A 23,540-nucleotide genomic window follows, 5' to 3' on the forward strand; every position below is an offset into this window, starting at 1 on the left:
TCCCACATGTGACCTGTCAATCAATAACCTTGAGCCTAGGCCTCAGTGCTTGCCTAACTATGCATTTTCAAGTCTGGATGGATGTGGAGTTCACAACAGGCAAATTCGTTAATAAAGACCTCATTTTTTTCGCATGCATGAATGCATCGTTTTTCACATTAGCATTTACTTTTTCCATATTAACATTCCTGTCCACCAAACCTATACCCTTCCCACAGCCCTTGCTCGGACACCCACACCCAGTCATCAAAACCCCCTAAACTCGCCATCAACCTTTCACAGTGAGAACTTCTCTTCATAGCGTAAAATACTCAGCAGAACCACATTGTGGAACTTTTTTATGACTCACCAAAGGAGAAAAGGAAAATCTAATGGGAGTAAAGAGTGGTACAATCAGTAGGAAGTATCAACGAGTGAATCTTTTTCTGCACTTCTTACATTGTTGCTGTTGCCCATAGTAAAAACAAGTTATTCATGTTCATGCCTGGCACTCCTGAAGGCGTTGTTCCCGGAGTGCCTCTCCGTTGTTTGTGGGTTTGTGACACACTGCACTGCCTGTGGGTGGGGTTCCCTTTGTGTTTTTTTTTCTTTTTCCCTCGATTCGGTGTTTAGAAAGAAACCTGTCAGCCAGGTTCAGCTGAAAGGAATTCCCGATGTGATGTGTTTCCTGCCACACCTGTAACCCTACACCGCCACCGGCCCGCGTGTTCACTGAGCCTGCCGGATCAGTTGCAGGTTAAGAATGGGTGAGGGAAATTCTGTCCTGTCTCCCATCCGTACCCTTCGATGGGCTGCACTTCGTGAAAGATGGCAGTAACTTTAATTTACCCAGCGCTTCTGCCGTTTCGAATCACTGTAACGCATTTTTACTATTACCCAATGTAATGGTGCTCCGTTTACTGTCCTTGAGAGACTAGAACGCAGAGTTCCTGCGGGCGGGGTTCGAGCCAGCAGCCAGAACCAACTCTGAGTCAATGTGCTAAAACGCCCGCCCCTGGCAAGGGCGGATGATCAAGGCCTCCACGTCACGCCTCCTGCCTGCCTGCAGGAGCACAGCCTGAACTCTTTCAGATGCATTCTTCTGATGTCTATGAATTGGTGGTTTTAGTCCTGCTGCCTTATTTTTTGTTTTTAATTTACGGCCATTGTAAATAATAATTTCAAGGCACAACTTTCAAGCCACGATGTAGTTCACTGATGAGTTTGCTTTTAGAAGACCCGGGATTTGTTTTTTGCTGCCTCTTAGTGAGTGGAAACCTGTATAAACCCAGCAGGGCATTTCCTTATTTCAGGCTAGTTGTGACCTCACTACTCGCCTGTACTACGCATCTGACATCACTACTCTATGCTAACGAGTTATTATCGATTGATGACGTTAGTCTTTACGGCCTTGGCCCGGTGACTGTTGGACCCTGAATTTCAAGCTTTGCAGCATGTGAGCACCTTGAGACAATGTGCGAGGTACAACTCTAAATAAGCCTTGGCAAAGTCTCAAGATCCTGCCTTATCCACCAGCCTTTGGACGTTGTTGGTGCTTGTTGTGTTGTAGTTTTTGCAGAACTTTATTGTTGGGAAACCTGTTTAGCCCTCATCAATCTAAAAAAAAAAAAAATCTATTGGTAAAAGCAAAAATATGTTTTGGTCTCCAAGAGCTCACATTACCATAGTAGTCTCTGTCTCTGGCACTTGAAGAAACTACTTTTGCCTGTGGATGAGCCCGATGCGTGAAGGGACGCAGTGCTGTCACAGTGAAGTTAGCCAGTGTCTGAAGTGGTCTTACCTATTGCCCAATGCTGTAAGCTGTAGTAGAGGAAGGAAAATGTGAGTGACACAGAACAATAGATGGGCAACTGTGAGCACCTATAATTAAGTTATATAATAGTTTTGTAAAATCAAAAGGTCTTATCTAATGCCAGGTCTTAAAAAGAAAGTATTTAAATATATCTTGCGAGCGGTCTCTGTGGCAGTAAGTCCGGTCTATTTACTGCATCTTCACGTGGCCTTTTGGGTTTCTCGCCGCTCTTACAATCTGACCGACTGTGATCCTGGACAGTTCACTTCCGCTCTGTGGCTCCCCTCGCGCATCTGCAGGGCCAGGATGAACGTGGAACGCGGCTTGCGCCGATGCGCCCCGTAAGCCACCGGAGAGTTCTGTTTACATCGAGCTGCAGACCCGGGACGGGACCTCACGGAAGGAGGGACTCGAAGGGCAGACCTCTCTGGGCAGGTCTGTGCTCGCGAGCTGGCATTCTTGTTCGAAGTCTGCTTGAAGTGCGCAGAATCCTTCCTCGAAACAGATGTGCGGTCAAACCACAGGGAAGCCTACACGAGTGCTGTGTGTGCAGCGGCGCCGTGGCCAGGGCGCTGCGGGCCCACCCGGACTAGTGGGCAGTAGCAGCCCCGTCGCATCCCGCCACCTCTTTCCATCAATCGACTCTCTCTCTCTCCTTCTCTCGTTTCTGTCTCGGATCGCTTTCTCTCTTCCCTTTCCCTCCATCCCTCACTCTCCGCCTTGAAGCCTGCCCTCCCTGCTGCAATTAACCCCCGCAGCTGGAGAAACACCAGGAACGGCCCAGGGCTTTCAAACCGAGGACCCAGCCCACCGGGGAAATAACCAGAGGAATAAACTGCCTATCCGGCCCTACATGGGCCCTGTCACAAACGAGGACGCTGCGCCAACGCCATAGCAGTAAAACCAGCAATGACTAAGGTTCAGGGGGGTCCTGAGGCCTTGGACGCTGGTTATAATGCACCTGCGGCACCTTTTATAAAGGCTGCCTGGTGTCTCCCCATTCAAGCTGGTAATGTCTTATTCTGCTCAGTCTTACTCTGTTCAGTAAAATGGCGGCCCTGTGGCTGAACCCAGAGGTGGAGGGCTGCAGTTTGACGTCATTGTCACATCTGGCGAAGGCAGGGAGTCAGGGCCGCCTGCACAGGTGACCCATGCAGGGGTCAGGGCCGCTGCTGGCCGCCCAGTGAAGGAGTCCATGCACTTTCCTGCCCCGCTGTCCAGAGTTTACACACTCGACTGTAGTTAGTTTCCATCCCTAAACCAATGCACTTTTCCGTGCCCCATTACACCGGGTGACTGGAGTGGAGCGGTTATTCCCCATTAACTCTGAATTACTTTCCAACCATGTTATCCCTAAACTCGCCCATGTTTGGCAGCATGAAGCATGGATTCATCTTGCTGCAACTCGGACTCGCTTCTCTGGGGCTCCGGTCCCAATTTAGGTGCCGTCCAGAGAAACCGAGCGGGGGAAATCTCTTCTTCCAGCCGCCATCTGGGCTTAAAGGATCTAGGAATCACAAATTAAGCCCACCAGAATAGGAAATGACATCTACAGCTCGGAATTCCATGGCCAATGTTGCATGTTTTCCTCCCCTTCCGGGCTTGTAGGTGGGAGGGAGGGGGGGGTGAAGGGGAATAGCACATCTAAACTGACATGCATTTGCTTGGAGCAGGGGCTAAATAAGTGCAGGGGGCGCTTTGAGGGTTTGGTGGTAGATGGGACAAACTAGGTGGGGGGGGGGGCTTGGTGGAGGGGGTGGTAGATGGGACAAACTAGGTGGGGGGGGGGCTTGGTGGAGGGGGTGGTAGATGGGACAAACTAGGTGAGGGGGAGCTTGGTGGAGGGGGTGGTAGCTGGGACAAACTAGGTGAGGGGGAGCTTGGTGGAGGGGTGGTAGATGGGGCAAACTAGGTGAGGGGGAGCTTGGTGGAGGGGGTGGTAGATGGGACACACTAGGTGAGGGGGAGCTTGGTGGAGGGGGTGGTAGATGGGACAAACTAGGTGAGGGGGAGCTTGGTGGAGGGGGTGGTAGATGGGGCAAACTGGGTGAGGGGGAGCTTGGTGGAGGGGTGGTAGATGGGGCAAACTAGGTGAGGGGGAGCTTGGTGGAGGGGGTGGTAGATGGGACAAACTAGGTGAGGGGGAGCTTGGTAGAGGGGGTGGTAGATGGGGCAAACTAGGTGAGGGGGAGCTTGGTGGAGGGGGTGGTAGATGGGACAAACTAGGTGAGGGGGAGCTTGGTGGAGGGGGTGGTAGATGGGACAAACTAGGTGAGGGGGAGCTTGGTGGAGGGGTGGTAGATGGGGCAAACTAGGTGAGGGGGAGCTTGGTGGAGGGGGTGGTAGATGGGGCAAACTAGGTGAGGGGGAGCTTGGTGGAGGGGGTGGTAGATGGGGCAAACTAGGTGAGGGGGGGCTTGGTGGAGGGGGTGGTAGATGGGACAAACTAGGTGAGGGGGAGCTTGGTGGAGGGGGTGGTAGATGGGGCAAACTAGGTGAGGGGGAGCTTGGTGGAGGGGTGGTAGATGGGGCAAACTAGGTGAGGGGGAGCTTGGTGGAGGGGGTGGTAGATGGGACACACTAGGTGAGGGGGAGCTTGGTGGAGGGGGTGGTAGATGGGACAAACTAGGTGAGGGGGAGCTTGGTGGAGGGGTGGTAGATGGGGCAAACTAGGTGAGGGGGGCTTGGTGGAGGGGGTGGTAGATGGGACAAACTAGGTGAGGGGGAGCTTGGTGGAGGGGGTGGTAGATGGGGCAAACTAGGTGAGGGGGAGCTTGGTGGAGGGGTGGTAGATGGGGCAAACTAGGTGAGGGGGGGCTTGGTGGAGGGGGTGGTAGATGGGACAAACTAGGTGAGGGGGGGCTTGGTGGAGGGGGTGGTAGATGGGACAAACTAGGTGAGGGGGAGCTTGGTGGAGGGCTGGTAGATGGGGCAAACTAGGTGAGGGGGAGCTTGGTGGAGGAGGTGGTAGATGGGGCAAACTAGGTGAGGGGTAGCTTGGTGGAGGGGGTGGTAGATGGGACAAACTAGGTGAGGGGGGGCTTGGTGGAGGGGGTGGTAGATGGGACAAACTAGGTGAGGGGGGGCTTGGTGGAGGGGGTGGTAGCTGGGACAAACTAGGTGAGGGGGAGCTTGGTGGAGGGCTGGTAGATGGGGCAAACTAGGTGAGGGGGAGCTTGGTGGAGGGGGTGGTAGATGGGGCAAACTAGGTGAGGGGTAGCTTGGTGGAGGGGGTGGTAGATGGGACAAACTAGGTGAGGGGGAGCTTGGTGGAGGGGTGGTAGATGGGACAAACTAGGTGAGGGGGAGCTTGGTGGAGGGGGTGGTAGATGGGACAAACTAGGTGAGGGGGAGCTTGGTGGAGGGGTGGTAGATGGGACAAACTAGGTGAGGGGGAGCTTGGTGGAGGGGGTGGTAGATGGGGCAAACTAGGTGAGGGGTAGCTTGGTGGAGGGGGTGGTAGATGGGACAAACTAGGTGAGGGGGAGCTTGGTGGAGGGGGTGGTAGATGGGACAAACTAGGTGAGGGGGAGCTTGGTGGAGGGGTGGTAGATGGGACAAACTAGGTGAGGGGGAGCTTGGTGGAGGGGGTGGTAGATGGGGCAAACTAGGTGAGGGGTAGCTTGGTGGAGGGGGTGGTAGATGGGACAAACTAGGTGAGGGGGAGCTTGGTGGAGGGGGTGGTAGATGGGACAAACTAGGTGAGGGGTAGCTTGGTGGAGGGGTGGTAGATGGGACAAACTAGGTGAGGGGGAGCTTGGTGGAGGGGGTGGTAGATGGGACAAACTAGGTGAGGGGGAGCTTGGTGGAGGGGTGGTAGATGGGGCAAACTAGGTGAGGGGGAGCTTGGTGGAGGGGTGGTAGATGGGGCAAACTAGGTGAGGGGGGGCTTGGTGGAGGGGGTGGTAGATGGGACAAACTAGGTGAGGGGGGCTTGGTGGAGGGGGTGGTAGCTGGGACAAACTAGGTGAGGGGGAGCTTGGTGGAGGGGGTGGTAGATGGGACAAACTAGGTGAGGGGGAGCTTGGTGGAGGGCTGGTAGATGGGACAAACTAGGTGAGGGGGAGCTTGGTGGAGGGGTGGTAGATGGGGCAAACTAGGTGAGGGGGAGCTTGGTGGAGGGGGTGGTAGATGGGACAAACTAGGTGAGGGGGAGCTTGGTGGAGGGGGTGGTAGATGGGACAAACTAGGTGAGGGGGAGCTTGGTGGAGGGGGTGGTAGATGGGACAAACTAGGTGAGGGGAGCTTGGTGGAGGGGTGGTAGATGGGGCAAACTAGGTGAGGGGGGGCTTGGTGGAGGGGGTGGTAGATGGGACAAACTAGGTGAGGGGGGGCTTGGTGGAGGGGGTGGTAGATGGGACAAACTAGGTGAGGGGGAGCTTGGTGGAGGGGGTGGTAGCTGGGACAAACTAGGTGAGGGGGAGCTTGGTGGAGGGGTGGTAGATGGGGCAAACTAGGTGAGGGGGAGCTTGGTGGAGGGGGTGGTAGATGGGACACACTAGGTGAGGGGGAGCTTGGTGGAGGGGGTGGTAGATGGGACACACTAGGTGAGGGGGAGCTTGGTGGAGGGGTGGTAGATGGGGCAAACTAGGTGAGGGGGAGCTTGGTGGAGGGGGTGGTAGATGGGACAAACTAGGTGAGGGGGAGCTTGGTGGAGGGGGTGGTAGATGGGACAAACTAGGTGAGGGGGAGCTTGGTGGAGGGGGTGGTAGATGGGACAAACTAGGTGAGGGGGAGCTTGGTGGAGGGGTAGTAGATGGGGCAAACTAGGTGAGGGGGAGCTTGGTGGAGGGGGTGGTAGATGGGACAAACTAGGTGAGGGGGAGCTTGGTGGAGGGGGTGGTAGATGGGACAAACTAGGTGAGGGGGAGCTTGGTGGAGGGGGTGGTAGATGGGACAAACTAGGTGAGGGGGAGCTTGGTGGAGGGGTGGTAGATGGAGCAAACTAGGTGAGGGGGAGCTTGGTGGAGGGCTGGTAGATGGGGCAAACTAGGTGAGGGGGACCTTGGTGGAGGGGGTGGTAGATGGGGCAAACTAGGTGAGGGGGACCTTGGTGGAGGGGATGGTAGATGGGGCAAACTAGGTGAGGGGGAGCTTGGTGGAGGGGGTGGTAGATGGTGGCAAAGTAGGTGAGGGGGGGCTTGGTGGAGCTGTGGTAGATGGGGGGGGAAACTTGGTGAGGGGGAGCTTGGTGGAGGGGTGTTAGATGGGGTGGGGGGGACCTGGGAGCAGTACCTGCTTTCAGCCCCCTCAGTACCATATAAAGCTCTGGGGTCTCAGGGTGCTGCATTATATTTGCAGATCCAGTTATTCATTCCCGGATACACTTGGCAGGCTGGAATGGCGCTGGCTGTATCGTGAAACGAGGGCCTTAGTGGTGCTAGGTGTGCGCAATTTCATCTTCGCTCTGTGTGTATCCATAGAAGGATACGTAACTTGATGGACAATCACATAACATCCTGATGCTTCAGGCAAGTCCAGTATCGCCACCATGTCACTACTTTCCCTTAGCTTGCACCAGTATTGATTCTACAATGATGTCTGTTTGCTATTGGTTCTCCCTTTGTTGGTAACGCCCTGTTGCTCGCTGACAAACTGTTTAATAATACATAGTTGTTAAGTATATCGTGCTCCAGGAGACGGAGAGATGCTGATGCAGCTAGGATGCGAGGCCAGGGCGTGCCCCTGGGAGCCAATTATATCTTTCAGTCACTCTCCCACAGCTTAACCTTCCTGGAAGGGCCTTTTCTAGTGTCGCAGGTGAGTCGGAGAAGAAATAAGGGGAGCTCAGCTGCTTTCTATTGACCCTTTGCTATGTGCCCTGGAAATATATTTTGGGGGTTTAGGATTTAGAATCCTGTCTATTGAAATAAGTGAATGTCCAGGTATGAAAATCCTTACGAGTTCCATTGGGAAGATCAGTTATTACTTTGTTTATTTAACTATGAACGTGTTATAGGTAATCTACCTTGATAAGCACTAATGTGTAAGTGAGAGCTTCCGATTTTGATTGGGAAGGCGGCGGCCATTTTGTGATTCCATCAGGCTGCGTAGAATACAGTTGAGATCCGTTTGGAAAGCATCTTCGAAGGCAGCTGACAGAAGCGGGTAAAGAGCCAGGCTGAGGAGAAACGTGCTGGGGATCATGCAGCTTCTCAGAGCTGGGGCAGGGATCTGAGTAGTCACGTGTTTAAGTTTACATGTGACTGTAGCTACAGACCTGATTAACAGACAAACTGTCCTCATCAATGCACTGGAAGAAAGACTACTCTTCCACAACCCTCAACCCCAGAAGGCGGATTCCTGGCAGTACCTATGTACCAGCCTAGCCTGGTTCATCCCAGATACGTTCTGAGGCACCCAGGGTCTCACTCTGGTGTTATAAGTCCGTAGCAAAGCTGTGAATTGTCATAATTTACCAAGTCTGCTTTATATGCAGCATTGTGAAAAGTCCATTCATCTCTGCAAGCAAACTGTATTGGTGGGCCCTCGAAAAGGGTGAAAATATTGTTTACAGGAAAGTTGATTTCCTTTGTAGTCCTATGCAGGCAAAACGCCCCTCCTTCCTGGTGGTTCATGAAGCAGAACAGCTGTGCTAAGGAACAGAAAAACCTTGAAGAGGAGTAATGCACACGCTAGACATAGAACCAGCGTGGGGAATGTCCATGAACTGAAGTTTTTTGTTTGTTTTGGTAGTTTAATATAGCGCAAACTTGACCCAAAGGTATCTGGTATCAGAGCGCTTTACACGAGCACCAATTGCATTACACAAGGACACATTTATTGGTTGTAGGCACGGGGAGATTAAGTGATTTGGCCAGAATCCCAGGATGTTGAGCGTCATTGCCGAGACTCGAACCCGGTTCCCCAGATTAGAGATCGACCGCCCTAGCCGTTAGGCTACATCCTCTCCCTGAAGTGTTGCAGTGGGGGGGCTGGCCCTCTGAGAACTCATTTCAATTCGCCTGACAGTATTGCATTCAACTTGAAATACAAACATGTATTGTGCACCTTTCAAGAAGGACCTTGCTCCTCTGACAGAGGACCTGGGGATTCCTAGAAGCAATTACGAGCTTTATTTGTAAAATTGCAAGTTTTTGAGTAATGAATGATGGGTCTGTAATTTCCACAGTTAAATTAAACTACAATTCACATCCACTTAAGGAGTATTTAGTGAATCCACCATAGATGATAGGTAATAGCACCGCTTCGTAGTAAAGCCATGCGGGCCATGAACAAAAGCATTTTGGAGTGCAGGAAGTAGTACTCCTGTAGAACCTGTTTTACGTGCTCTATGACATCTAAAATGTTAATGAAATGGGAAGTATTGGGTACAATCTTAAACGATTAGTACAAATAGAAAGAACTGTGCCCTCTTTGGACTTCTACTAATGGGTTGGGGTGGATGTTTAGGGCCCGAGTCACAAAGGCATGTAAGAGTGCGTAAAAGAGTATGTACCTCTATTGTTTTCTGTACTCGCACGTGATTTTGTGAGTCCGTCTCTGTAGCACCAACACAGACTCAGGCAGGGCAAATAAGGATCGATTTCCAACTAACAGCCATGCCACTGCAACAAAAGCCCAGACGAAGGTGTTATTTGTATATTATCATCCTAGCAGGTACACTTATTGCCATTTTAAATTTTTGTACAAATGTTTATATATTTAATTTGCTTTTTAGTATTCTAGATTTTAGTCCTTTAAAAGTGAAAATCTTTAAATTTAGGTTAAAAAAACCCCACTTTTGGTGCAGAGTAGCTCATGAGGGAAGAAAGGATGCCCTGGAAAATTGTTGCCCTTTAACAGGTAATCACGTGACTTGTAAAGCGCCACTACTCACCATAAGGGTCTCAAGGCGCTGGTAATGTAAGGCAAGAAGGTAGATGCTTGTGTTGGACGGAGGAGTGTACAGCCCAGAAGCCCACAGTCTGTATTTTTCAAACTAGAGGCATTTATGACCACCGCACTGAATCTTCGTCCCAATTCTCCGTGTATTCTTTGAGGTGCTGGGGCCTTCCGTGAAGTCTGAGGCTCATGGAACACTGTCTGTCTGTCTCTGTCTGGCTGTCATGTTGGTGAGTGGATGAGGAGTGAACGTTGGTGAGAGGGGCTGAGCAGCTTGCAGGCTGCTCCTGGTGGGGCTGTTGATATCCGCTTACAGGCCTACCTACAGGACTTGTATATCTGTTAATGATGACATACCTTTTGATAAGGACTTATTGATGTTACCTGTGAGTAAACCTACTTGGATTACAACTTACCAGCGTGTCATCATTACTACACCCCCCCCCATACACCTCTGAATACTGGTTCACTTTTAAGAAAGTACTTCATGCTTCTCCCAGCTCATGTCTTGTGTTTTTGAACAGTACAATAAGATGAGCTCCAATGCACAGACGTGCCATACTAATACCCACTGATAATGCTGTGATTTGATTTTTAATAATCAAAGGGGTGCAAGCAATACCTGGACCCTGAATCCGAAGACAAAAAACATTCAAAATGTACATAATAAATGTGAAAATAACCTACACCATACTGAAAAGGGATAAAAACAGTAATCGCCCTGAACCAGCTCCATGAAAGACTTGATGTAGATAAAGAAAATCGACTTTGCTAAAACGGCTTTGGTTAGACACTTTATTCCATGTTAACCAGTGTTTTTTAAGAAAGGTGTTTTGGCACATTAAAATATATATCAAGAAAATGCACCACACCCAAATATGGAACAGAACATATTAGGCCGATCACTACATATTCATTTAAAGCATCTATAAGGTCTACGTAGTTGGCTTCCAAGAGCACTAGACACCAAGATACGTCACACAAAGGCAAGTTAACAAAACATCTCCCATACATTCAATATAGCCCAGAAATACCTTACATTGTAGAGACATCCCTACAGAGCTCAAAACATTTCTGATCACCAGAAACCGATTTATAACTGACCTAAGGGGTCCTCAAGGAATTAGTAAAGGTCACCGGCCCTGATAATGTATACACCCACAGCCAGTGATATCAAATCCATTTCTAAATATCCAAATGGATCTTAGATCCTGTATATATCCATCCATCGATTAACCTCACACCCACTCATCCACAGCTTACAGTACCTTACATGGACCAGGACATCCAAAGATACCATCACACAAGCTGCAAGGCCTTGTACTACAATTCCTTACTAAAGGGCCAGTGTACTGTATGCACATGTAAATAACCAATGTAGATCCATAAAAGCATATACATTTCTATAATACAGCCTGCCCTGTTGATATCTTGCATTCGTATACAATCCCGTAGTATGTGGACCGAGGGGTTGCATGCCTGAAAAATGTGACCTCGTTAATTTAAAAGAGGCTGAAACATGCATTGTATTTTATAACTTTAGTGAAGGTGTTTGCAAAATATAAATAAATAAGAGAGGTAAGTGAGGTTACAAAAAATTGTGCCCCAAAGCATTGCACGCATGTACACTAGAAGACTTACTTAAATGCTTACATTTTAATGTCTTTATGAAGCATGAGTGATGTGTCTCCCTGTAACTTAGTTACTCTCAGCCACTCTTCTGATGCCCCCGGTGGGGGGCGGTGGTCAGCATATGTGAGTTGTCTTTTGGGTGATGAAGTCCCATTCACAGGGACACATCCTTTGAACCAGTGATATCCAGCCTAGGTCTAGAAGGAGCAGATCCAATCTCGATCCAGTCCGGGTTTCGGTATAAATGCTGACATTGGGAAATCCCTGTTTTAGATCATTACCTTATTCTGAGATGTTTCTTGGACTAATTTTTTCGTAAAAGAGGGTTTCTGTGAAACTGTGGAAGGCCTGCTACTTGTGCCTTGATTTGGGGTGAGTTATGGTGAGTGAGGGCTGCGGCGTGTGCAGCATCATTGGGATTGCTGAGTGGGCGGAGCCAACCAACTGAGCCGTGATTGCAGGGATGGCCCTGTGCCATGCTTACTGATGGAGTTCTGTTTCTTCTTGCAGGAGATGTGTTCAGACCCCCAGTTCATCAGCGGAGGAGCCACTCGGACTGATATCTGCCAAGGAGCGCTGGGTGAGTGACACTGAGGGCGGGAAATACGACTTCAGTTGGATTATCAGACTATATAATCCATGTTTATAAAGACTAAACTATGCCTTTTGGGCTTAACATTGTGATCCTAGGAACCCGGTCCAATGGTATGGCTATACTGAATATACATTATATTCACTTTTGATATTTGTGTTGTCCAACTACAATTTCTCTGGTATGTCCTTGACTGCTGCTGCATTTGTACGGTTACCATATGACTCCAAGTCTTCAGGGACACAGTTTTCCATTCATGGCCTAAGAGCACAGTATGCGATATGAGGTTTAATCCTGGTTCACATCCACTGAATGCATTGGAATATATTTCACGAGGGAATAAGGTGTTCCTGATGACATAGTCATCTGACAACCGTATTCACTTGCTATGACCTCAGACAAGCCCCTCCTCTTCCTTACGAGACCCCTCCTCTTCCTTCCGGGACCCCTCCTCTTCCTTCCGGGACCCCTCCTCTTCCTTCCGAGACCCCCTCTTCATTCTAGGTGCCACTCTTCCAGCTCTCAGGGAATAAATGAAGCATTTTGAACAGATAAGGATCCCTTGTAGCTCATTCCTGACACTCCTAACCGCCCTTAACTTTCACTGTGGCTGAGGGCCTTTGTGCCTTCGTCCCTCCAGGCCGGTGACAGCGCACTGATGACTGCTGTGCCTTATGTTCCTTTCTGCATGCAGCTGCTAGTCCCACTGCAGTGTCTTGCTGGCACTTTTCTGGCTCATTGCTTTGTCATGTGAGAGAGGACTGAAAGTTGGGCTGGACCAACACTCTGGCCTCAGTATTTTTATGGGGGTGTTTGAGGAGCTTCATAAGCAGGAGTGCCGGAGATTCCTGGTCGGTCGACATCTAGCACTCCATGTAAAGCGAAGAAGACTGCACCTAGCAGTCATCAGGAAAATTAGCCCATAGTCCGATTTTGGGAGGGATGAATGGTATACATTCCTAAGGTGCCTTAAAGTAAAGTAAGAACGGTCCCTGTTGGTCAGCTTCAGGTTGGACTAGCCACTAACTCAACCTGGCAAATTCTACACCAGCTGACCTGCATTGAAAGCTTTGGGGCTGGTCTCCTGCAGGTTTGAATTCACATTCATCCATTTCAGTCTGACGCCCTGTTCCTAAAGCTGTGTTGCCCTTCCACGACCCCGTCCGCTCCACTCACCACCTAAGCAAACCCTAGCTCTTCACAGAGCCTGCAGCACAGCTTGTGTTCTCAATGTGCTGGCTCTACAACTACTACAAAAACAAATACATTATTGTGGGCTGTTTTGCCTTACAGTCATATGTCCTAACATTGATAATGCATGTGCATCACATGTGAATGCGTGATGCCTTTGTGGTGTTATTTAATTTAATTTTTGGGATCCTGGTTCAGACCACTTTAGCTAAGGCCCAGATGTCCGCACTACTCGAAACAAATACACAACAACACACACATTACAACACACTGTAAAAGACACTCCTCTTTTGCCTTGAGTGGTTGGACACCATTTCACATCCGGTTGCATTTTTCAGTATTTGGAGCTTGAAGCAGTGATGAGGCAAAGGAATTCCTTTGTTTTCCCCCTTTTTTATCATGACATATTTTACATATTTATAATCTATGGGCATGTTAGATTTCAATGTTGGCAGCATATTATGTTTTTTGATGGCAATTATATTTTTATTATAGTTTGAAGCACCTTTCAAGTCTTAACCGAGCGAGGCACAGATAAAAACAAGCAACGGCGATACCAATAGGTCTGGCTATAAAGAGACAACTCATTCAAGCAAGAACAAGCGCACATTTGTGCATGTTTGTTTTGTTGCACTTTAAATACAGACCTATCGGTATTGCTGTTGCTTGTTTAAATGGTAGCGAACTAGTGAACCTAATACATCTGTGTGTGTCTGTCAGTCTGAAACAGGGATACTACTGAAAATAAACCAAATGGCATCCTTGTAGAAAGGAAAATAACAAATCCCACTGAATTTGATAACTGCTGTAAGGACTTAAATTGAAGTTATCTGAAGACACATGGAAGTAAGATCCCAAGTTGTAAAGAATGTAACTCTTCATCAACAATGTCACAAATACCTTTTTTATACCGGAGGAAAAATCTAGCCACCTCTTTGTTCAGAATTTCAACATCCATACGTAATCTAATCTCCTCCGATGGTTTCCTTTCAATTACTGAGGCAAGCAATTTAGTAATAGCATCCAGTTGTCCTCTATTGATTTGATAATTTCTTCCTTCTGCCCTTTAATTTGCTGTACACCTTTTTCAACATATTCTATTTCCCCTTACCTAAATGTAATCTTATGACTCAACTCTGTTTTTCCTCCTTCTAGCTCCTTTTTATGATCTGGATTGACAGTGCAGCTGTCATCAGACAATAATGAGAAAATCACCAGGAGAGGGGCTTTGGTTCAATCCACTTGTTGAGAGCCAGGAGTATGTTTTTATTGGGGGTTTTGTGGTGTTTCCACAAAAAATTGCTTGTCCTCCTCACGGCTGGAAACATTTCTGTCATATATGTAGCTGCTGTGCTTGAACTTTCAGTGGCACCCATGACTCTGTAATGCTATTAAAGTTTCTTAGGTAACTAGATAATTTATGTTGTTTTTCTCTGGTAGCAGCACAGATGGGAGGAGGACAGTCATTAACTTACATGGATTTTTAGGTCTGGCTTCACAGGCCAATAGTCACTTTTTAACCTACACCAACATTATTCTACCGTTCTTCACACAAACGCATAGCCATTCCCATGCTATTTATTACTTCACAATACCATACACCATTCTTTAAAGCAAGACCTATTGGCATTACCAATGCTTGTTGAACATCTCATTTCATGACAGAGCTCATTCTCTCAAAACAGCAAACTATTAACCCGTAACATCTGTTTGACTAATTAGGGTCCAGCTTTGTTTACAAACCTAACACCCCAACCAAGACTCCTCTTTGTCCATTCAGTACACCATGCTGTCTCATGCTGTTATGTTTTTTAATTTGCTGAGCTGCCTACATAAAGCGCCGGGACACTCTTTCTGAGTAGCCGTGCGCTATACAAATAAAAGTATAACATAACATGCTGAACATGGCTCTATTCCTAAGCCGCAGCCACACAACGAAGAACCATTTTAATCTGTTCTACTCTGTGCCCCTCCTGTGGCACACCTGCCTTTTACAATTTGGCCTTGCCCACACCAAAGTCCTTGTCCACGCTCACGGAGATCTTATATCAGTGAGCCAAATGCAACGATTAGGGATTGTAGTATAGGAAAGTAATCCTTGGCATCATAATACCAGGTGTGAACCAGGCTACCTAAGCCTGGAGGTCACTGGAACTGCAGGGGACAGAAGCTGGCTGCAAGCAGAGAGACCTGTAAAACAAGCAGGGGCACTTGGTAACCTGTTAATCAGCGGTGAGACTTGCTGGTATGTTCTGAGTTGTCTACGTTAGATTAGGGAAAGCACTTTGGATTGATGTCAACAGAACATGCTTTTTTAGATTCTGTCCTATTCAGTGTACAGGTAGTCACACAGTGGCAACACCGCGACCAGTAAGACACAAAGGGTCTGGAGGCGACTGAAGATTTGTTTTTGTCTTTGTTTTCCCACTCATCTAATTGGAATGGAGAACAACCAAGATGTCACAGTGGAAACTGAACCCAGTCATCAGATTTAGAAATCCGTCCGAACCCAAAATAAAAAGCATAGCCAGAAAACGGACAAAGCCGTCAAGCCGAGAGGCAAGAGAAAAATGTAGAAACTGGAAAGTAATTAGAGCGAGCTGACAGGTAGGAACGAAGTACCACACACTCGGAAGGTCCTGGTGATGCCAACAGATCAGAAGGAATATGTAGAAACGACATCGGAAGCAGCACTAAAGAAATCCACACAATAATTCAAAGACTAGGAGCAGACTTTACTCGGCACACAATGTGACAACCAACAGAGTGGGGAATTACAAACAGGAACTCGGGGATAAACCCAACAGGCGTTAGCACAACTAATGCCTTCAGGCACAAACACACTGGGAAAGGGATTCAGAACAGAGAGAGAATGAAGACCAGAGATTGCTACAACAAACATAAAGAGTCGGAAGGTCTGTTAAACGACGTAGCTGAGTCTATGAGGTCCTAATGAAGTGACCCTTTTGGATTGCACTGAACCAGGCCAAATGGTCACAAGACACAGATATGTGTTAGATATCCTATCAGCCCACCCATCTGGCGGAGCCTCGTCATGTAGGACGTCTAACCAGGGTGGTGAATCCAAGCCCAGTGAATTGGCCAGACATCACACACTACTGGTTCATCTTGTAAAAGTGTCCGTGCCACTGAGTGGTGCTGAAAAAGTGCAGTGCAAAACAGGGAATAAAGAATAAGTGATCTAAAATGACGGTCGAGGCAAAGAAAATTGTTTTTAATGAAGATATTCACCAAGACGTCAGATTAAAAAGAAGTGTATAACAGTGTGAAAAAATCCACCAATGGCCAATTCACTGGGCTTGGACTCACCACCCTGGTTAGACGTCCTACATGACGAGGCTCCGCCAGATGGGTGGGCTGATAGGATATCTAACACATATCTGTGTCTTGTGACCATTTGGCCTGGTTCAGTGCAATCCAAAAGGGTCACTTCATTAGGACCTCATAGACTCAGCTACGTCGTTTAACAGACCTTCCGACTCTTTATGTTTGTTGTAGTTTGATTAGGGGTATAGAGTTTGGTAGGTCTATAAATATAGTCCCCTTGACCCTCCTCAACCTTTGTTTCCCGACCAGAGATTGCTGCCACGCCAGAGTGTACATGGCACAAGAAACCAAGCTGGGACTAGACCAGAGGACAGGATGCAGGCTAGCGAAATAGGCAAAAACAAAGTGAGACTGTTAGGTGAGGAAGCTCTCAGAAAAAGTAAACGGAAGGCAGCCACAGCAAAAACAGTGCAGTAGAAGAAATGGGAATCGTAACTCCAAATTTTCATGGAGTGGTTCACAACATGGGTGAGCAGCGTGCAAAGCAGGAGTTGGACCGTGGACAGAGTGGAGGCTGTAGAATGACAACTCTTTAAAAGGTCCTTTTATTTTACAGCCACATAACTTTGGTGCCGATTACATCAAAGAGCAGGTGTGTTTAGCTGCAGCACAGGCAACATGGGAGCAGTAAGAGTCGCCCTTCCATCTTTCTTCCTTAAAGTGTGCTCCCAAATACCAGGAAGCAGCAAGTGGACAGAACTAAACTCTGGAACTAAACCGAGAAGAGATCTGGTTTAAAACCTCTACAGTAAAGCTTTCAAAGACACCTAGGTTCTCATTCTGAGTTGGCCAGATTGGTATTCACAGGTCTGGGCAACTATGAGTGGTTTTGTGTTTCTGGGCCCAAAATTGTGGGCTCGGAAACTGACTCGACGTTACTCTGTATGTGTCCGTGCCTAGTAAAACCAGAGGAGAATTGAGACCGGGGCCGCCGGCAAAGGCATTTCCTAACCCCCGCTGCACCCTCAGTACAACATAGCAGGCAGTGCTCTCCTAGAGAGACCGCCTACACACGTCGCCAAAGGCACTCCCCACCCCACCCAAATCAATGTACATGGTCCACCCCTCACACCCTCAAAGGTATATACCACCTGTTCAGAGCAGGTGATAAATATCAGCATTAAGTTCTCTAAATTTAGTGAAAACCGGAGGTAAAAGATGTAGTCATTCTGGCTTGGCAGGTAAATCAAATTTGTGTGGGTGTGAGGTGCACTCCTGAATTTTTAAATATTATCAACTACCTTTGACAGTTTCTTACTAATGGTGCTACACTGAAACGTATGCTGTCTAACATACATAGATGAAGATCAATGATATGTGATTAAACTTGAATACAGTCTGCATTGTGCATTATGGCATCTCTACATCAATGAACAAATTATTCAAATATTATCCTGTGTATTGCAATTATTTATTCGCATCTCTGCCATGATTCGCCTTAATGTAATTCATTCACATTTATGAATATACACAATGTTGTTGCTACATATAAACACAACCCTTTTTTGTATGTGTTCAATTAATACATAAACACAATGCAACAAACTGGATTTTCATGCCCAATGCATCTTGGGACTAGGTCCCTTTCTCAGGGGCAATTTTTCTGGATGCTGCGTGAGCCCTAGAATAACTGTATAGCTTTCCTATGGATCGTGCAAACGACACAACCAAACACGCAATCAACAACATTCACTATTGTTGCCGCCAGAGTCGCCATGAAAAAATTCTGTGCTAATGCTTCCAAAATTTCAGCAACACGGCATTTCTACTCTTTACTTGGTCCTTGCAAGGCTGCCAATCGTGTGTTTTTCATATTCATGAATGTGAATTAATTATATTAAGGCGAATCATAGTAAAGATGAGAATAAATAATTGCAATGCACCGGATGATATTTGAATAATTTGTTCAATGTTGTAGAGCTACCATAATGCTCAGTGCTCACTGTATTCAAGTTTAACCACTTAATAATATCACTGACAGGTAATTTCCCATTCCAGGGAGTTTAACTCCTGATCCCTGTTAACTCATGGGGAGATATTAGCCGAAATTAATTTCAGGCCCGGTAATTCCCCATGGATTTAATGGCCCTTTGGGATAGTCTTGAGGTGGTAGCGTAGCACTGAAAGTAGTCTCTGGATCACTGAAGATGTCCGAACCTCAGCAAAGACCTAAAGCAACAGAATGCAATAGTAGAACCAAGCTTCTCTAGATCATGACCTCCCTCCAGTAAGAGCAACTACGCCAGAGGCATCCTCAGAGGGCGAAAATAGCACTGTCTGTATGTTAGGGGAACAAATCGCATCTAACTCAGCTAGCGTGGTAGTAGCTTCGATCCATCAGGCCCCTGACACTATAACGCCTGATACAATAATGCTAGATAAATTATCGTCTGACTCTGAGGAAGAGGTAGTGGCAGAGGTAGCGGAAGGAAGCAAAAAAGAGAGACCTGTTAGAACCTGTAGAAAGCAGCAAAGCAAGAGGGGGGGTAAGATCACCCACAGGAGAAGAGGGGACATTCACTTGCCCGATAGTCACACCTCCCCTAAAGCAAACCTGAGCGCAGAGAGTAAAAAGGATACCAGCATCACCTTGAGTCCTGAGCAGTTTGGTTTACTAATCAAAACCATTGAGGCCACTTTTGACTTAAAACTTAAGGATTCCATTGCCTCCCTTGCGGCCAAATTGGATACCGCGAACACTGAGATAAAAAGGCTAGGAGGTCTGTTGGACCAGCAGTTGGCTAATTTAGTTAAGGCTAACTCCCCACTCCCTTCAACTAGCACAGTGAGCTCTGAGGTGGTGGGGATAGATGCTACAAAAGCTGCCAATCCATCTACTATGATCCCTCAGGTAAATAGCACGGATAACAACCGTATTGTCCCCTCAGCCACTTGCTCCTCGCCAATAGACTCGGCTATAGACACGGTTAGGAGCCAGCAGAGACCAGGCCTCTCATACAACACGAATGCCATACAAAGTAGGCGCAATAATTCCATTAATCTACCCCTGGATTGCGCCTCCTATGTCGTCGTGTTGGCAAATGTCCCAGTACATACCCCAGGCTCTACTGAGCCACAAGAGGAAGTTCACGACTCACTCAAAAACAAAGTAGTGGCTTGGCTGAGTGCTAAATGTGGTTTCCCTACTAAATTTGCAGGAGACATTATCACGACTAGGAGGGTAAATTGGAAAACTTGTAGAGGGGATTGTGTGGTGGTGAACTTTAAATACCCTCAACATGTGGCCACAGTACTCCTACGGGCAGCATCTCTGTTGGAGGACAGCAATGGTATTCAAGTGCGTCCGTTAGGGTATTTCTATAATCATGTCAACTTTGCCTCCTTACCCAGACAAAGACTAAGTCCATTCACCCCGGTGGGGCCCAGATCGGCTCCTCTAAGTTTGGTTCAGGGACGCGATAATCATTTTTCCTATGGTCCACCTATTGTAACACACAACAGATTTGATGCTCTCTCAGGTCTCGACCTTTGCGATTGACGGGGTGCCGGAGAGGGTACAGTGGACGATGCCTTAGTGGATTTAATACCAACGGTTCATGTACCTTCTTCTGCTGCGGATGGTAACAGTATAACAGAGATCACAACTGCTAAAGGGGACACGGTTAGACTGTTATCCTGGAACATCGCTGGTTTGCGGTCCAAGAAGGGAGACCCAAACTGGGAAAATTTCGTAAAGCTCCATGATATCATCGCTATTCAGGAGACTTGGGACATGGACTGTGATTACTGGCTAGACGGCTTTACTTCTTATTTTGTACCTGCTTTGCCTTCCCCTGCAGGCCGGAACAAAGGAGGCCTATTGACACTGGTATCGGTGAACATCAAGGGCAAAATTACCCTGATTGACTGTGCCTCTCATAATTTCCTCGTTCTGGAGATAAAATTAGAGGACGGCTGTAAATTGCTCCTTGTTAATTGCTATAATGCACCGAACGGTTCCCCTGAAACTGTGTACATTACATGGTTAGCAGATTTTTTAAGTCTTTATAGAGTCAAACAATCCACCTTGTGTCGATTTATTTTAATGGGCGATTTTAATGTTCATTTGTGCTCACACTGTGCCCTAGGGGATGAAGATGGGCCGGATAGTGTGTCCTCCCCTCACCTAGAACATACACAGAAGGGTTTGGTGCTCGAAAATGTATTACGGGAAAATGAGCTGTATGAACCAGAATTCTACGATAAGAGTACACGGGTTGCCACTTATACGGGAAGGGCTTGTGACTCGATAATTGATTTTATTTTTGTCTCAAGAGGCTTTTTGGACTATGTGATCTCATATAATGCAATTGCTATCCCTATGAGTGACCATAATCCCGTAGGGTTGGACCTAGTGAGTAGCTCCTTTTTGTTAAAATCAGTTGTCACCCAGCGGTCTATATTGCATGTTAAGGACAAGGATCAGGGGAGAAGAATTAAATGGGAAATGGTTGTACCCGACAATTTTTTCTTAACCGTATCCTCTTCAGTTTCTGATGAATTAAATATGTGTGCCAACCCGTTAACTGGGAGTAAGGAGGTTATATCTTCCTTCGAGGGTGTTTGTAGGTTTGTGTCCACTTGCCTCACAGCCAAAGGTCAGGGGGGCAAACATAAATCGGTGAAAGGTTGGTTTGACAAAAATTGTAGCAAAGCACACAATCACCTCAAGAAAGCCCTCAACACGCGCCCAAGGGACAAAGTGCTAGTCGCACGATTAAGAAAGGATTTTACTTTGGCCATTAATTTGCGCAAAAATGAACTAAAGAGTAAAGCCTGGGAAGAATTAATGAATAAAGCCACCCTAAAAAACAGTGCTAAGTTTTGGTCAATTATTAACACTCCTTTACTTTCAGGTGACCAAAACTCAGTAATGGAATTAAATATCTCAGAAGAGGACTGGCTCCGCCATTTTGAAAATATTTATGATAGTAATAGGGAGCTGGAACCTTTCATAATCCCTGCTATTGAGAACCCCTTGGAGCCTGTGAGCTTTGACATAACTGAGGTACTTAGAGCTATAGAGGATACAGCAGGACGCAAGGCCCCGGGACCCGATGGAGTGCCAGCGGATATGTTCAAGGCAAATCCGCTGTTCTGGGCCAATATTTTAACAAAAGTTTTTAATGCCTCTGCCGTAGTGGGATTCCCTCAGACCTGGTCTTTAGCCACAGTTGTGCCAATATTTAAAAGAGGGCAGAGAGGAGATCCGAAATGCTATAGACCGATTTCGTTGTTGGACTCCTCTGTTAAAATCCTAGGAAAGGTTGTCCTAGCAAGAATATCCGCGTGGGCCAAGGGGAACAATATCCTGTCCGAGGCACAATACGGATTTAGGTCAGGGAGGAGTACAGAGGATCAATGCCTCAATCTCCACCTCATAATCTCTAAATACACCAGAGCTAAAGGGGGAAGTATATTTCTTGGCTTCATGGACTTGTCCACAGCTTTTGATCTTGTTAATAGATCTAAGTTGTGGGCAATGCTTCTGAAGATGGGCCTCGATAGCTCCTTGGTACACTTTCTGGCAGAGCTCCATAAAGATCTGAGGGCCCGCATCAGAATAACAAGGGACGGAAAGTGTACCAATAGTTTTCGATCTACTAGAGGGGTCCGTCAGGGATGTATACTCGCGCCAATGCTGTTCACGTTATACGTGAACTCATTGGAGGATGAATTAAGGGCAGCTACAAAGGATATTCCGAGCATGGGGGGTGCACCAATTCCGGTGCTCCTCTACGCCGATGATGCGGTGCTAATAGCCAGGACCCCAATTGCCCTGCAAATGCTACTCAATTCCTTCGGTAACTTTATGTCCAGTCTTGACCTGGTGGTGAATAAGAACAAATCGCACACTATGTCAGCAGGATGTGGTAAACTAAAAGAAAAAACCTTTTTTTGTGATGGAGAGGCTATTACAAATGTTAAAGTTTTTACCTACTTGGGAGTGATATTCGACCAAAGGGGAACCTGGACACCGCAGTTAACAGCCAAAGCGAACGCGGTGAGAAGCTCATACTCTGCAATCCTGGGATTCACTAAAAGATTGGGGGGGAAACCTATTGAAGCTGTCCTGGCTGTTTACAAAGCCAAGACAGCCGCGATCGCTAGATACGGGGCTGCAGTCTGGGGCTACGCTAATTCTAAATGCATCCAGACAGAGGAAAATAAATTTCTTCGTTCTCTGTTGGGTCTACCACAGTCAACTGCCACTCACTCTTTACATCTTGAGCTGGGTTTGGGTTATATTTTAGATATAATTAATCTCGCTCCACTTCTGATGTGGATTAAGCTTTGGCTTAATCCGAATCTTGGCCTTAATCATAGGATAATCAAAGACTGTCTTATGTTAGATCACAGGAGGGATATCCAGTGGCTGTCATATGTCGAGTCCTTGGCCGCAAGTCTGGGACGCCCTGAAATCTTTACCAGCCCAGAATCCCTGTGTAAAGCAGATTTGTTGTGGGTTAAGAACAATTTCATCAGATTACGTATGGCCGAGCGTGAAGCGGATGAATTATGTAAACCCTCTGTGAGGGCTCATGTATTGATAACCCCATCTTTTGAGTTGGCTCCTTATTTGGCAGTGGTCACTAATTCTTTTCATAGGTGGCTACTATCCAAATTCCGTTTTAACCAAATTTATATGGTTCTGCGGGACGAGAAAGACTGGTGTAAGCTCGAGGACTCGTCCCCATGCAAATGTGATGGTTTTTCCCCTCAGGATAATGCGCATTTTTTGTTCTTCTGTTCCTTTTATCACGAACCCCGTACTCGATATTTAAAATCAATTCTGAGGGAGTTGGGCTTCACGCAGTACAAGCCTGCGCTGTTATATTTACAGATGTTGCATTCCCCTTTGATTATGTATTGCACCGCTAGTTTTTTGGCTGCATCTGTTAGATGTAAGAGATCAAGGTTAAGATTGGATTCACAACTGAGGATAGATACTTGAATTCATGTTTACTGTAATGTTGAGTGCAAACTGCAAAGAATTCTGTGTAAATAATGCCTTTTCAACTTGTTTTTTAAATTATATCTACTGTTTAATACTGTATTAACTGTTTTTAAGATATATGAACGTATGATATTTGTTGTAGAATACTTTTATGATTTTAATTAATCGAATAAAGTGGACTT

At 47.1% G+C, this 23,540-nt stretch overlaps 1 protein-coding gene across 1 annotated transcript in view; it reads left to right on the top strand.

The window, feature by feature from the left end:
* Positions 1–23,540, top strand: part of LOC147709382 (calpain-2 catalytic subunit-like) — a 213,799-nt gene that overhangs the window by 14,206 nt on the left and 176,053 nt on the right. Inside the window, exon 2 of the mRNA XM_086927965.1 lies at positions 11,780–11,849. Within this exon, the coding sequence (XP_086784091.1) occupies positions 11,780–11,849 (70 nt within the window). The remainder of the gene's footprint in view (positions 1–11,779; positions 11,850–23,540) is intronic.

The sequence above is a fragment of the Lissotriton vulgaris genome, chromosome 6 (assembly GCF_964263255.1).
Source record: "Lissotriton vulgaris chromosome 6, aLisVul1.2, whole genome shotgun sequence".
In the NCBI taxonomy this organism is placed as follows: domain Eukaryota; kingdom Metazoa; phylum Chordata; class Amphibia; order Caudata; family Salamandridae; genus Lissotriton; species Lissotriton vulgaris.